General features: G+C 29.6%; 2 protein-coding genes across 2 annotated transcripts; both read right to left on the bottom strand.

The window, feature by feature from the left end:
• Positions 1 to 4,415: 4,415 nt before the first annotated feature.
• LOC114381506 lies at positions 4,416 to 6,273 on the bottom strand. Its single transcript, XM_028340779.1, has 3 exons — positions 6,008 to 6,273; positions 5,569 to 5,762; positions 4,416 to 4,648 (listed from the first exon to the last, which is right to left on the bottom strand). The coding sequence occupies exons 1-3, from the start codon at positions 6,090 to 6,092 to the stop codon at positions 4,628 to 4,630; spliced, it is 300 nt and encodes a 99-aa protein (XP_028196580.1). The 5' UTR covers positions 6,093 to 6,273; the 3' UTR covers positions 4,416 to 4,627.
• An 8,473-nt stretch (positions 6,274 to 14,746) lies between these two features.
• LOC114382029 lies at positions 14,747 to 15,850 on the bottom strand. The gene has a single exon (XM_028341259.1). It carries the CDS (start codon positions 15,773 to 15,775, stop codon positions 14,873 to 14,875), a length of 903 nt encoding a protein of 300 aa, XP_028197060.1. The 5' UTR covers positions 15,776 to 15,850; the 3' UTR covers positions 14,747 to 14,872.
• Positions 15,851 to 16,285: the final 435 nt, after the last annotated feature.

Here is a 16,285-nt window from a genome sequence, read left to right as displayed (position 1 = left end):
TCTTGACCCACCTGTTACATTAATTTATCACATTGTTGCTTTAATAACCTAGGAATCAGGCTTCCATCAATGTCCATGTAAGATAGTTTCGGTCCACTTTTCTCATTCCATGATCCTGCGTTGTCTTTCTTTTCTTGGCCTGATTTCTTCCAGTTGAGTGGGTACCATTTAACCTCACAACATTTTTCTCTTGTGTCTCCTATATTTTTGGCAATGACCACACTTGGATCTTTCCCTTCTTCTATCTTTTCTTTTTGCTCCCTCCTTGTTACGGGCATTTTGGGTTTGAAATTTCATTACCTTTGTTGTTTGCCCATGCATGGCTAAGATGTGTCCCTACTATTCGATACTCATGATCTACTACTAAGTGATAAGCATGGCTAAAATTAACCACCGATTTCATGCTAAGGGTTTGTGTCTTTACTGTCTCAAAAACATAATTCAAACATATTAATTAAAAAGGCATAAAATTTATCCTTTCATGAATTCATGTATTTGTGTGAGTTGCTTTTGTACATCACGCTTACAACTACCACATGTCACATGTGCATTTGGGCCAAGGTGTAATTGACTAGATTTTGTATAATACCTGGCATTTAGATCGTTCCATTACAAATCCTATTTTGTTCTTGACGTATAATACATTACTCTTATTATCACATAGTTTCCATTAAGAGCTTACTAACAAAAACCTACTGTGATTTATTTAAGGCATTAATATAATATAGAAACATCACATTAATGCCACTGTTTTGTGTGTCAATGGTAATATTTTTCTTCTCACTGCCATTCTTTTATCAATGGTTTGTTTTCTCCGTATCATCATCTCCTTCATCTATAATCATGATTTTATGAGAGGTGTAAAGGGAGCTAGAGGTTATTGGAGTAGAACCAAGCTTTTAGTTTGGATATCATGTAAAATTGTGTGTATTGATACATTTCACTAAACATCCTTTGGCAAACTATCTTATCAGAATGGACACAAGTTAACAAATACAACAAACATGTAAATTTAACAGTTGGTACTTATATTAGAGGTTATAGAAAATCAACAAATCAGTTTGGAAGTTAAAGTCAGTTAGCTAGGAAGTTAGTTAGGGATAATATGCTCTATAAATAAGAGTCTTCACTATGCTACCACATGAGTATCAATATGATATCTATCTCTCTTATGCATTTGATCTTCATCCCTATGATCCATCAATTCGTACAACTTATATATGTCTAAACTAAGAAGCCTTAGCTAAACTATCAGTTTTCCTAATTTTTTCACGATGATTGTTATTTGTTTCCAATCTCTCATTTTTTTTCTCTCTCTTGTATTTTAGGGGGTTCCTATTGCTGATGGCAGTGATTGTTCCTAGTTTGGCATCAAACATGGATGGCTTTTCGACCTCCATTTCTATCTTTAATGATAATATCACTAGGTAGCCAACACCACTTTTTTTAGGAATCGGAAGACTTTGTCAACACATCTTGGAACCTTATTTATGAAAGACAGTCTTTATATGTGACAGGGTGGTTCATTAAAAAAAGAAATCATAAAAGTAAAGGAGGTGAAATATATTTTTAAAAAATCACTTATAGTTTTCTCTCCGGGACGAAGAAGCGGATTTAGTCACTCTCAGAAAAATGAATTTGAAATTATACATCACTTATTGTAAAAGAATCTATTTTTTTATCATCAATATTTATGAATCTAATTTAAAGGAACGGTTTCAGGAAGGAAAGCATTAATATTGAGACGATAAGCTTCGCTGGCCTGGAGTCCAGGTGGTTCTTGGATCTGACATTCAAACATGCATTTGTGGTTGCATGTTTCTGTCATCCAATTTCACCAATCCCTATACGTGTTCTCTCCATTAATTATAATTCATAGATGAGGGAAATATGAAAATTTATTATCTAGGTCCAATTCAACTACTTCAGCTTGTATTTTTTTTGTATACATATTTTAGAATAGTTCTTATTTACAATATGTTAAACTTTTATATATGGACTTTGGAGTAAAGTTTTAAGTTATTTTTTTAAAATTAAATATATTGGTTAAATAATTTAATTCTTTAGATTATAAAAATTATCTGTTAGTGATTTATAAAATATCATTCATTTTAGTTTTTTAATATAAATTTAGAGTAAAAAATAAGTTAAAAATTACATTGATGGATTTTATAAAATTAGGGTTAATAGAGTGCTTTTAAAATTTTAAAGACTAATATATCTGATTTATACAATTTTAAAGATTAACTTAGAAATTTACTCAGTAAATAATTTGTGGTTATTATGATGAATTTATGATCAACGTATATTTCATCTATTATAAAAATATGCTTAAAAAATTATTCTAAAATTTTCTATCAATGAATTCATTTTTTTTATTCCAAGAAGATAAGAAACTAAAATGTTAGAAAAAGTCACTTAAATAATAGTTAATCCTAGATAAAGAGGGATGTGTTGAAAGTCTCATATAACCATTAACCATAACCATAAAAAAAAACATATTAAAGTCCAACCGATAAAAAATAGTGTTTGAGGAAGTAATTCTCACCTTATAAGTTAATTTTGTAGAATTGAATTAAACTTACAAACACTTCCTAGTATGTTATCAAAATTTATCCTAAACCCATTAATGAGCATAAAGAAGGGAGTTGAAAAAATCACTTAAATAATAGACACCCCTAAATAGAGGGGTATTGAAAAGTCATTACAACATATAATCATAGATAAAAGTTATATTAAAGTTACACATTGACTAAAAATAATATCTAGATAAATTCTTAAGTTAGGTTCACCAACCCACTAAGCCTCTGGGAAAAAAACCGGAGTTATATATATCAGCTCGATCGCAAAGCAGATTAAACAAAACTAGAAACAAACACATGATATCTAGTATCCACCTCCATTGCGTGCTCTCCTAATCCATCACTAACTTGATTGGCTTCTTTATCAATGAATTCATTGATATATACTTTAGTCATTTACATGGCTCCCAATTAAATTTATCTAAAAAAGTTATTGTTATTCAGAAGAAAAAGAAATTCATTTTTAAGCTTCAACGAGATTTTTTTAAAACTGAAAGTTTATAGCTAGGCAGTGGAGGTTGAAAATCAAACTGCTATGATATTAATATTTTAGACACCTACGTACGGTATTAATAATTAACAATACGATACATTTTATTGGTCATGGAATCAACTTGCAGTGGAGGGTGAAATTCATTGTTGCATACTTGCATTGCATCTGCATGAAGATAAGAACGAAGAGGGCGACAAGATCCTTGACAAAAAAGAAAGAGTGATCCTTGTTAATACGAAAGTTTTTGTACCAACTTGATAAAACGATAGTTAAAGGGACCTGGTATAAATTGCTCTTTTACCATTTCTCTCCATCATCCCATGTATATATGTAGTCAATTTGCGAATAAATCGGTAACAGATAATAAAACTAATGGAACACATATATATGTAACAGGGGTCGACCCACCAAAAATAATTAAGGATATATACAGTTTAACAAAATTTTACATCTATAATTATATCTGTGTATCATAATCCAATAATTTTTATAAAAAAAAACCTGCATAAATATTTTGTTTAAGAGTAAAAAAATAGAGGCTGAAGCCCACACGTTTCCCTAATTAAATTAGTCCATAATGACTAGAAGAGTTTTTGGTAATGCATTGAAGTTAGAAGTGATAACTTCATGTATGGTGGGCATGATACTTAAGGGCAGTGCTATTATCACTACTGCATGGGATTCTTTTTGCCTTGCTTAGCCTTACGGTAAAAAGGAAAAAAGAAAAAGAAAAAATTATGATTTAATTTTTTTTATTAATAAAAAATTAAAAATTAACAATTAATATTTGTGGATAATTGGATAGTTATAAGATTGATCATGTTTGGAGAGTGGGTGCAGGGTATTAAATTCCTTATGTTGTAAATTTTGGTTTTTATTCCTATGCTTTGTAATTATGCTTTCGGGTATGGTTCATACCTGGGTCAAATATAATATTTTGATTTGTTAACAACTAATATTTACTGATTAAAAAAATTATCATAATTACGCGAATTCTTAAAATAGCTAATGATAAGTAATAGACTCTTACATGTATAACATCCAATACATTCATATACACCGAATTTTAAAAAATTAAACCAGACATTAAATCAGCAAAACTTTCGAATTATAATTTGATTGGTTGAATAAGTTGTATATGATTAAACCGTCGCGTGCTGTACATTCATCACCCAATCATTCAAATCATTATGTAACTGTCTTTGTTTTTTAAAATATCATTGCACAAAAAATTATTCAAAGGATTAGGATCATTTAAATTTTAAAGTGTTTTTTTTTTAACTGCAACAAATGATCGTGATCCAGAGATAATGTTCAAAGCTGATTCACAGTTCGACAAGTTCAATCAATCGGTCCAACTAGTTTTTCAAAATTTAATATATATTCAAATGTTTTTCTTTGTCTATTATCAATTATACACATGAGCAAACCATAATGATATACAATATCTCAAGTCTCAACTTTACAATCATTGCACTCTCTAACAAAACATTTATGCATGAGAGCACTAATCAAAGTCATACTCCATTTAATTTGCAAAGCTTCCTTATGATCATCCATGTACTTTCTTGACCTGCACCAGAGAAGAACAATAAATATAATAAAAGAGAGAGAAAAACTAGAATCACGTTCCTTATGGATGCATTTAATTAAGTTTTTAAGTAATTGCTCAATCATATCTACTACACTAGTTCTCTCGCCCAATAACTGTTAGTTTGATTGGATTTCAAACTATTGGAACCTTAGTTATGATAGTTTAAGTAAAAGTTTTAATAAATAAAATTTTATTTATATCATGGTTTGACACCTTTCTAGCGAAAATCCAAATTAACAGATGAGATCTTTTTGCGATTAAAATTTTAATTTTAGCGATCTTTAGCCTTATAAAATAAAAAGTAATCATCGTCATAAGTACTAAATTAATTTTCATCGAAAATCATAAACGCATAAAAAAAAATTCTTCTTACATAATTTTTTTCCATACCCAAAATCAATATTCAAATATTGAATTATTTGTGTCAACCAATATTATTTCTTATAAAATAACCTTTTACAGTAGAATAAAAATTTACTAAAGTCAAACACCGCCGGATTCATGCATGCCTGTAATTCAAAATAAACTACAGGGAATTCAGTTTTTTTTATTATTCCTTTTATATCAAAATAATTATTGTTTTAGAAACTTTGATTTGCTTAATTATATGCTTCGACTTATATTATTTAATTTGAAACATTTAATAAGTTTTTAATAAATAAACTTTACACTAAAATAATTTTATATTATTATGACCGCTAAATTCTTTCTTAATTTGTAGCCAGAATTTGAAATTATAATTATTTTCATACGGATGGAATAACTGCCAAATTAAAGTTGTGTTGGACATTAAATTTTCTATTAAGTAAAGTATCCTATGTTTTTAAAATTCCAGATCATGATGAATAGTTGAATACTCTGCGGTAAAGAGAGACATTGAAGAAGTAAAAAAGACTTGCCTTATTTTCATCGTAAGTACCATCCCTTAAGCCCAAAGCTTTGGTTCCTCTGACTGAGCCTTTTTGAGAATGATGAGTTGAATGCTGCTTACCAATATGGAAGTGATGATGAGGAGGAGGAACACCTGAAGAGTGTGTCTCGGGACCTCTATAATCAATCTCATATATCTCTGTGTGCAATTCTTCAGATTCCCCTGTAGCATTCACAATTAATTAATATCACCAACAAATTAACACCATAGCTATGCCATAAACTCACTAGGGTCGGTCTAATAGTGGGCTTTGAATAGATGTATGAGGATTTAAGTTCGATCTTTAATACCCAAGTAAGAAACAAAAAAAGTCCTTAACTATGCTCTATTAATATTATCTATAAACATGCATATATACAATAGAGAGAAAGCGTGTGTTCTTGTGTTTGTAAATTAAAGATGCAAACCTTTTGAGAAACGAGGGAGGGCAAGGATGAGAATCAGGAGAAGGAAGCAGGTGGTGAAGGTAGACCTAAGCTCCATATGTGGCATGCTCAAATTTTGTTGAGATTTTTTAGTTAAAACTTGAAACTAATAGAAGAAAGAAGCAAAGGTTGGGATCATTAATAAGGAGGAAAAAGCAAAGAAAGAGGGTTGGAAGGATTTTAATGAACTATTAGAAGTGGTGGGGGCAAAGTGGGCACGCTCGCGGAAAATTCACAGCTAAGGCTAAGTGTGCTACTGTCTCTGATTTGTTTATCTTTTTCTGGCTTATTTTAAGACAATATATATTGAAATTGTCGCCATCCACACACTCACGCAGCAATAAGTTGTGAGATGCCGGTGTGGATGTGTTGGTATGGAACATTAATGCTTCTATTCTATACCTTTATCATATTTAACACACACATATGAGGATTAATTATGGCATCTAGTTTAGTTGATTCAACAAAGGTGCCTGAGTTTTTATTAAACTGATGCCATTTTCGATTCTTATGTATAAAAAGAATATAGGGTTAATTAATTCTCTTTGATATTCAGGGTGAATCAATTTTGAGAAAATGTGTTGGGAAGCACAAAAACTTTTAATTGGGTAAGTTTAATTTTGAAAAGATTCAGATAATTACTTTCAATGTCCTTAAGTCTAATCAGATTATATTTAACCCATTAATGAAAATCATATATCTTCTTAACTTTCAACTTGCCAAGTCTTCAAATTAGTTAAGGGAAAGAGATGAAGAATGGTTGGGACAAGTCCATGTGTGTATAATTAAAATATGTTACAAAGAGGGGCATAATGTGTTTGTTTGTGTGTGTATATATACATAGTCCATCTTACTTAATTTAGACTACACACTGAGAGACCTATGCAATATATCAGAGATTGTCACCTCACAAAACATGTGACTGCTCGTTTTGTTAAAGAAGTGTTCAACATTGCTTGCTTGTTTTGGTTGCTTTCTTAAACTAGTGGCATATGTTTAAAAAGATTTCGGTGCTGAGTTCCCTAGTCACGACAGTTTGTCAAAAAATCTATTGTATGATCAACGGAAGAATATTCTCTTTTCTAGCATGTTTAGAAACATGTTGAATAAAAAAATTCACTTATGTAATGTAGAAAATTATTAGTTTTTGAAAATTACATCTGAAATATAAACAGTCACATTTAAAACATAAAATCAAACACATTACTCGTAGGTACAGATCGTAGTGGAAGATCACAACTATGGTACTTACCCTTTTCTTTGTTTTCAATTTTAGTGTTGAATCCATGTAAAATTTCAACTATAATTGCCCAATAAATGCTAACAATATACATTCTACTCATTTTCTTGAATACACTTATTATTATTAGGTCAAATTAGTCTCTAGTCCTCATACTATTATAAGAATTTTAATTAGGTTCCTATACTTTTTTTTAATTGAGTTCTTATATTAATTTTAAATTTGTAATAGTTTTTGTGTTAATTTATTGTGGACAATCTTTTTCATCATATGCACACACTTAGATGTGAATTCTAAACCAATATACCTGAACTGATCATGAAAGAATGCAAAACCCCTTGTTTTTTGTTATCTTTTTTCCCTTTTTGGTTAATGATATTTCCTAGTCTCCTATTCTAGCAGTTCTTATTAAAGGTGTCAATCTAGTTTGGGATATTTTAACTGAATTTGCTGTAACTAGTCAGTTTTGCTTTAAAAAATGGCAGACGTTAAGATCCAATTTTTTCTCTGCTATCTAATTTGAATTAGTTTATTTTTAAAATATGTAATTATATATAAAAAATTGATGATAATTATTCTCATAATTAATCCGTTGTGGAACCATGCTTAAACTCACGGGAAGTCATTTTTGTTCCAGAGGTCCATATGTTCAAAAGATTGGTCTGAAAATAAATAGTGGGCCTTTTGCTTTCAATATTCAATAAATATAAAAGTTCCTGGAGCAGTAAATGACTCCAAATGATGGATATCTCTGCTACCATAGAAATCAGAAGCTATTGACAAAGTGTTGGTTGAAATAATTATGAGAGAGAGATATAAAATTAATATGAACTTTGACTAATTTTTAAATTGGCACATAGGTACATGTTTCTATTTTTTTAGTGCATGTTAAAGAAATGTAAAAAAAATCCAGGTAGTATATTTATCTTAACTTACTCTGAAATTCTTTTTTTTTTCTTAAAAGAAAGGATAAACAAGACAGCTTTAAGAAGAAAAAAATGAGGTTTTTTATAAATAAATAAAAACTAATGAAAATAAACAAAAGAAAATTAAAATAAAGTAATTTTTGGAGATTTTAGTTTATACAGTATACTTCATCTTTTTCTTATTTACTTCAAATCTCAAGATTATAAAAAAAACATAATCTAAATTTTTTAATTTAAAATCATTTTTAAATTTAAAAACTACAAAAGCATCAAATAATTTTAAATCTAAACTTAAATTTTTTATTTTTTTAACTTTAACCTTGAAATAACTTATATGGCGGTGTTGATATTGTCTAAAACCACTGGTAGTGGTTTTAGACTTTAATGAACAGTTTGGTTTGATGGAATTGGGCCTATATGAACAACTAATTCGTGGCTGGACTGGAGGCATGCCGGTTGCCAACTGTCTAATTCTGCACTAGTAGGACACTTCCAACATTTGCATTGAAAAGTTTAATTAAGCATCTGATTTGACCTTTAAGAGTTTTTTGGGAAAGATTCTCAATTAAACTTCTAACTTATTTCATTAGCTTAAAAGCTTGTTTTAACTTATGTGATAAAGGAAATTATTTTAGTATTTTTTAAAATACTATTTCAATAATTATATATTGTTAGTGTAAAAAACAATCTTAAATATATTTAAAGTCTTTGATAAATGATCCAATTTGTTTTGAATCTCTAATAAATTTTGTGTTGTTTTAAGTATATGGTATATTAAAACTTTTGTTTTGAGTTTCTATAACTAATTAAGTAATGCCGTGACATCATCATAATTCATATATCAATTTGTAAGGTAATATATTATCATATGATAAGGACTGAAAATAAAAATTTCAATATATGAAGACTCAAACAATGAAAAAATATATTAAAGACCTAGAATAAAATTTGATCATTTATCAAGAACTCTAAACATATTTAAACAAAAAAATTATATTATCAACTAATCAAAAATTATAATAAATTATTTTTAAAATAACTATTATAAAAATTAACAAATTTATTATACATCACATTTGATATTAGATCATCCTAATAATATTTCTTTGGTTTAAAAAAAATTGATATTAGATGTAGCATAAAAAGTTTATATTTTGGTGCATATACTATTAACTCCTGAATTTATATAAGCTGCTGACTCTTTTTCTATTTTCTGGTTTTATCCCTAATATCTTGTCAAAATTTATATTTCATATTTAATGTCTTTTACACGTATTAGATAATTTAACGATTAATTTCACTAAATTATTTTACTAAAAAAGCCTAACTTAATTAAACATGTTTATAAAGTGATCAAACAAGTTAGAAGTTCGCTTAAAAGTTTTTCTAAACATCTTTTCTTAGTTTAATCAGATAATATATTAAATTTTAATTTTATCAAATATTTCTAATTCAATAAACTAGTTTATAAACAAATGTCTCCTTCAAAGCAGGAAGAGAATTAGCACCATTTGGTAATTTAACTAACAATAGGTTTTTTCTCTCAATAAATATTAATTATTAATTATTAATATTTTGTTAGGGGATAATCGAACCGACAACCTTCCAATAGGTTTAATTCTAATTCTATTGTAAAGTGGTAAAAAAAAATTGAATGTAGAGGCATACATGATCACTTGCATCTGAATCCAAAATCCGAACAGAATTTGGTTGAGAAATAATAACTGATTTTGTGACACTTGAAACCACATGATGGTTGGATTCAAATCTAGTAGGCTGGCTAACAAAATTCACAGATGTTGTAGTGTCATTTTTAGAGGTATGTAGAAGAGAGATTTGGCAGAATTTGAAGGTGCATCAGATTTATGGCTTTGTTCAGGAATGCTTTGTATACATCTAATTGATGTAAGTACTAGTCTAGTGCTAAAGCAATAACAAGAAGTCTAATGGTGGTTAATTTAGCAATTTGGAGAATAAGTAACAAAAAAAATCAATGCCTTCAACTTGGTTAAATCCATTGGCAACTAAGCTTGTCCAATGTCTTTCAATGCTTCTATCAGCCTTGCATTTGCTTGTTCTTAGAAGATAAAGTATAGATAAATCTAATATCATCTTAAACGTAAATATGGATCTAATTCAATCTTACAAAATTGACTTATAAGATAAGAATTCTCTCTCACTTATATTTTATATTTTAAAATTAACTCAAATCAATGTAAAACTTACATGTTATAACATTCACCTCTTGTCGCCCTTGATAGCCCTCCTCCTTTGTCTCTCTAAGTTGCACCCAACCTCGAAGCCCTCTGGCACAACTCTGAGGTCCAACAAGCTCTACATACTGCCTGACGCCATCCGAAATCCATCCTGCAAGAACAATTTTAATTAGTAACTATTTTTAAAGTGACAATTTAGGGGGGGGGGGGGATTAATAAAATCCATTTTGATTTACCTAGCAAGAGTAGTCTCCACCTGCTACATACTCTGACAGTGACTGCCCAGGCAATAACTGCATTGGGATGGGCAATAAACGTACAGGAGAACATGGTGGCTCTCCCTCCTCTAGCGAAATGGCAAAGGGGAGAGAAACCCGATAAAAAATCAAGATATATAGTTAGGAGTGCAAGCCCAAGGACCCCTGGGTGGCACAACATCATCCTACATAATGACATGTTATTGCCACTCTGCTCGTGCCGTATCAGAAGTCTCATATGTGAGACACTGTGATGGTAGGACCTGTCCACTGTGGCTAACCAACTTCATCTCTAGTTGCGGCCGACGGATCGACACATGACTAACACATTCATTTGGGTTGTGACAGTTAAAACCCCTAAAATAAATTAAAAAATTTCCTGTGTCTAAAAAACTTCCAAAAATTATAACTTTTTGTCACTTCTTGAACAATTTTCTCACACTTTTTGATGAAATTAACGGGGAATAAAGCAAAAGTGAAATTTGATGTCTTCTAAGTATGTTTGGAAAGATAGAGAAAAAAGTAATAAAACCAGTTAGTATGTTACGGAACTATATAACGAAGTTATCACTAAGAATCGGCAAAAATATGTTTATTTTAACAAGAACCAAATTAATACAAAATTTTTTATGAGGATAAAATTAATATTTTTTAAATCGTAGAAGAACCCCAAACATATTTGACTCAAAAATTTATTGTAAAGGAGACTATTTTGTTAACATCGGTCTTTAGGGCTAATTTTATGAAATTAAAAAATAGAGAATAAACAAATAAATAAATGAAACTTGTATTTTTCAGGGTAAGAAAGTTTTTCTAGTAAAAAATATACTTTGTTTATTTAATATCAATTGTAGAGGTTGATGTTTGATAAAAAATTTAAAAAATGTCAAAAAATGTTTTTTTTTATTCTTGACATGATAAATATTTTTTTCTTTAATTAATAAAAACTTTTCCAAAAAGGGACAATTTTTCTAACTTATTTATTACTTGATAATTTATCATCGTTTAAATATTATGAATAAGATTTGTATGTATGAAAAAGTTGGAGTAGTGTTACTAACACACTCTTTAATACACTTTTTTAAACACATATTTTTTATTAGTTAAAATTTATTAAAAACTACAAAATTAGAAAAGATGCTCAATTAATAAAAAGTGAGACCACAAAAAATTGTGATTTCTAATAAGTTTTATCCAACATGAAAAGTATTCAAAGAATATGTTAGAAAATGTGTTAACATTTCCAAAAAAAAAATAGTGAAAAGTGTAAAGTTCTCTTGACTATCTCTACTCCTAAAAAAGATTTAGTTTGTTGTTATTAGTTGAGGAAAAGAATACTCTAACTAGTGTCCATAGACTCCTTGTTATCAAAACTGAATAACTTTTTTTTTAGAATGGTCACATTAAGATTCTTATGTACATTACTATGGGGGAGACTACCTACTTGCACTTGAAGAGAAAATTGTTGGAGTACAAGTGTAAGGTGAAATTCTATATTAAATAGGAATAAAAATATTAAACATCATATAAGTGAGGATAAAACTCATAAACCTGAGTCTTGAAGTTCTAGGTTAAAATGTGATATGAAGTTTACTTATGAGGTTGCTCAGGTCCATTGGTTTAAATCCCCTTAGTGTTTACCTCCTTGATTTCTCAACAACTAGTATCAGAGTCAATGATTAAGCTCTAAGGACTATCATTCGAATACTCATAGATTGAAAATGTCTTTCACCCGAGAGACAGACTATCATGCAGAAAAGACTCATACTTGAGGGAGAGTTTGTTGGAATATACAAGTGTGAGGTGAAATCCAACATCGGATAGGAATGAAAAAATTGAGCATCATATAAGTGAGGATTAGACCCATAAACTGAATCTTTAAGATTTTGGATTAAAGTGTAATATCAAATTCATTTATGTGGTTATTCGAGATCCCTTGGTTTAAATCTCTTTGATTTTTAGCATCTCAATTTCACAATAGTTACCAAAACTCAATAATATGCACAAATGAAATTTCTTAAAAATTATTCAATGTAGAAGAAAATATTTAATCTATTGAAAATTATTTAATAGGCGAACTTTTATATAATTAAAAGTATTTAATAAAGTGTTGAAATATTTTTTAACCATTATCTTTTGAGCATTCATCAAATAAGACCTTATTTTAAAAATAATAAGTATTATTTATATTTTACTATAATAAATATCTCCCTTTTCATTAAAGGGTTTTCGCTAAAAGGTAGGAGTACTACTATTCTTAGTGCAGTAGCTACAAAGCATTTCGTGTACTCTATTAAATATTTCCAATCGGTTAAAAACTAAATTTTTAATTATTTTATATTAATTTCATAAATATTTTATTTTTATTAAATAATTTTAGGGTCTTGATTAATGATTTAAAAAGAAAAATATTTAATGTGAAAATCATATAAAAGAGTAAAAAAAGTTATGAATAACACAATTATAAATATTCAGTGAAAATATTATTCTTTTAGTTTATTAATTAATATCCTTATTTTATTAATTAGTATCCTAAGGATAATAGTTAGCATCCTTAGTTTATTAATTAGTATCCTAAGGATAATAGTTAGCATTTTTCATACTTTTAACTCTCAATTTTTTAACCAGTGTTTTAAAAATGCATGTAATTATTTTTTTTCATTAAATATTTTTATTTTATTTTCTTAGTATCCAAATTCCAAAGACACTTAGTTAACATCTTGCTTCATTTTTATGCTCTAAATCTTCATATCAAATTGAACGATAAAACCGTAATAGTGTAATACAATTTGGATAATATACAGTAGTAGTTTCACAAGCGGGCCATTTTATATGGATATTGGAAATATTTTTTGCAAAAGATAAACAACGAATAATGCTCAAGTAAACTAATAGAAAACTTATTATACTAATTTACCAAAACATATAAGGTGCCATAAATAAATAAAAACATATATATGCAATTAAGGCTACTGTGAACTTAGTTGAGTAAGCTGTTAACCCCACAAAAAAGTAATTAGGTAAGGTCATTGTGTTTCTTAACCTATTTGCATTGACAAAGGCTACATACCTTGTCCGAAACAAAAGAAAATTGAAAACAAGCTTTAAGAAAATACATAAGAAATCACTACCATTATTAATAATTTATCTTTTACCATCATCTGCTCTGAACCCTGAAGCGTGCACAACTACACATTTTATTGTTTCTAATGGCTTAAACGCATGTCATGTTTACGCCAGAATTAAACTTAATATTAAACCAACACATCCAGAAGCTCACGAATCCATTCACCTCAGTCCTCAAAGTCATACAAGATAATACTAAACTGAATCCTACTAACATTTATATATATTACCAACAAATGTTTTAAGTCACTGATTGAAAAAATGTTAAATAAAAATATGATTAAAATGACGATAACACTGTCTTATAAGAAATATTTTTATTTTAACTCTTTAATTTTAGTGTCTTAAAACGACTATTCTTACTTTTCTCCTGTTAAATTGATGTACCAAACAAATTAACTCAGTCTCCACTTCCAAATTCCAGTTGGGAAGTTGGAAAGAGTAAGCAAATGTATGCATAAATTGACAAAAGTTATTGTATAATTGTATAATATGATACAAGGACATCGCGTGTTTGGGATATTAATTATATAATAGATAATTAACTTCTAAATTTACGTAAAAAAATTAATAAAACTTATCTATGTATTACAAGAAGATTCACCAAAAATATGTAAATCTTTTTTTGGGTGTAAAAAAAATGTAAATCTCAATCTATACAATAATTTCTCATAAATTGGACGATGACCATAACAAACTGAAACCAACACATGAAGAAATTGCACCCGCTAAGAAAAACAAAATGTAAAAGCAACACCAGAAACCACTAGGAAAGCATCGAAAAGCAACTCTTGAAACTTGTTTAACAACAAAAGAGTAAGACAGTGAGTACATTAACTCGGGAAAGTTTCCATGTTTCTTCTATTTAATTCCAAGGTATCTTTTTAATACATAGAGCATAGAGATTCTCTCCACAGCTCCCGATGTCAAAAAAAGAATAAAATACATCACAAATTGGGTATAAAATTCTCTTTATATAACTATATTGAACTCGGTAATAAGAATAAGATAATAAACTAAACAAAAAAGAAAAACACTAAAACATAACAAGTAACAGAGTTACAGAGATAAGAATAGAATAATCACAAAACATGTGAAAACCAGGCACGAGCGAACCCCAACGTTGTCTTCTCCGAAAGAACGTTCAATTCAGGATCGAGTTTTTGCGCGGTTCTCGCGGGTTCAGATTTGCACCTCGTCAGCACCAGAGGATGAACAGAATCAGATTCTTCCCTTTGTTTTTCTGACTCCATTATTCTCTCCCTCAGCGACTCTTCAAGCTCCTTGAAGAATCGCAACTTCGCCTCCAACTTCGGGTCTCTGTTATTCTCAGAGTGTTCTCTGTTTACTCTGTTTTCAACCACCTCTGTCTCTTTGTTCAAGAACCTTCTCCCCGGCGCGGATCTGCACCGAGTTAATAACAAAGCGTTCCTCGGTGGAGTAGTTGAAGTGTTGGAAACAAAAGCGGGAGGGTTAACTCTGTCTTCATGTTCTGAGTCATCGTAACTAGGGTTATGCCTTCCCCTGAAATTCAACTCTGTTTTCGGCGAAGAAGTTTCTGTGACTTTGGAATCCGTTTTCTTTCTTTTTAAGAACCCCCAATTGGGCCGAACTTGTTTGCACTGAAAGGGGAAACTAAAACCGGGTTTTATGAAACGGTGAAAAAACAGAGCATGTGGGACCCACGAGCAACACCGGCACTTGGTCGGAGCTCCGGCGCCGGCGGAGGGTACCCTTTTGGCGTCTGAGTCTACCCTTTTGGTGGCGGAGCGTTTAACGCGGACTTGCCCCATGCAAGTGACTTTGGGGGAAGAGGGTTCTTGTGTTTCAATGTTGGTGTTCTTCTTTCTCAGAAACATGGTGGTGGTGGTTCTTGACCTTCCTCTGCTTCTGCTTGCTGCATTGTTTCTCAAGAATCTCATTAATGGTGGAGGAAACTTCTCGGTTCGACCAGGACTCGAAATGGGTTTCGTGGGTGGCTTCATGTTGCTCTCTCCACCCACCAATACTCTATGCTCCGTTTCTTAACTCTGCTGTGTTCTTATTGTTTGTGGTGGAGAGAGAGACTCAGAGGATAAAAAGAGAAGATGGTAAGATCACGAGATTAAATGAATGAAGTTATTCGTGAATTACTAGTTAAAAGTTCGATAAAAACTCATTTTGTTTAATTAAATTTAAATTTGAGATTAAGTTTAATTATTTAAATGAATCAGATTCAAATTTTACAAATTCAATAGTAATAATTTGTTTATATATATAATATATAATCACATAAATTTTACAATATCATATTACATGTTTAATAATTTACATAACTATTATTAAAATATTTTATTGTACTAAATTCATAAAGTTAAAAGATAATTTAAGAATTTTGTTCAAATTAAAAAATAGTTAAGTTTTAAATGAGTTAAACAAAACACACTTAAGCTTTAATTTTTTTTAAGAGAATCAAATTTAAACTTTTAATTAGATTTGTTTTAATAAATGAATTA

This window comes from Glycine soja, chromosome 13, assembly GCF_004193775.1.
Source record: "Glycine soja cultivar W05 chromosome 13, ASM419377v2, whole genome shotgun sequence".
Lineage (NCBI taxonomy): Eukaryota > Viridiplantae > Streptophyta > Magnoliopsida > Fabales > Fabaceae > Glycine > Glycine soja.
This window is presented reverse-complemented; position numbering and strand designations above follow the sequence as displayed.

What these genes read in the sequence shown, in the direction of transcription:
- LOC114381506 (XM_028340779.1), bottom strand. Translation starts at nt 6,092, where the DNA reads ATGCCACATATGGAGCTTAGGTCTACCTTCACCACCTGCTTCCTTCTC. An exon ending in CCTCCCTCGTTTCTCAAAAG is followed by an intron (nt 5,763 to 6,007) that starts GTTTGCATCTTT and finishes TGAATGCTACAG; the next exon opens with GGGAATCTGAAGAATTGCAC. An exon ending in GTACTTACGATGAAAATAAG is followed by an intron (nt 4,649 to 5,568) that starts GCAAGTCTTTTT and finishes TCTCTGGTGCAG; the next exon opens with GTCAAGAAAGTACATGGATG.
- LOC114382029 (XM_028341259.1), bottom strand. Translation starts at nt 15,775, where the DNA reads ATGAAGCCACCCACGAAACCCATTTCGAGTCCTGGTCGAACCGAGAAG.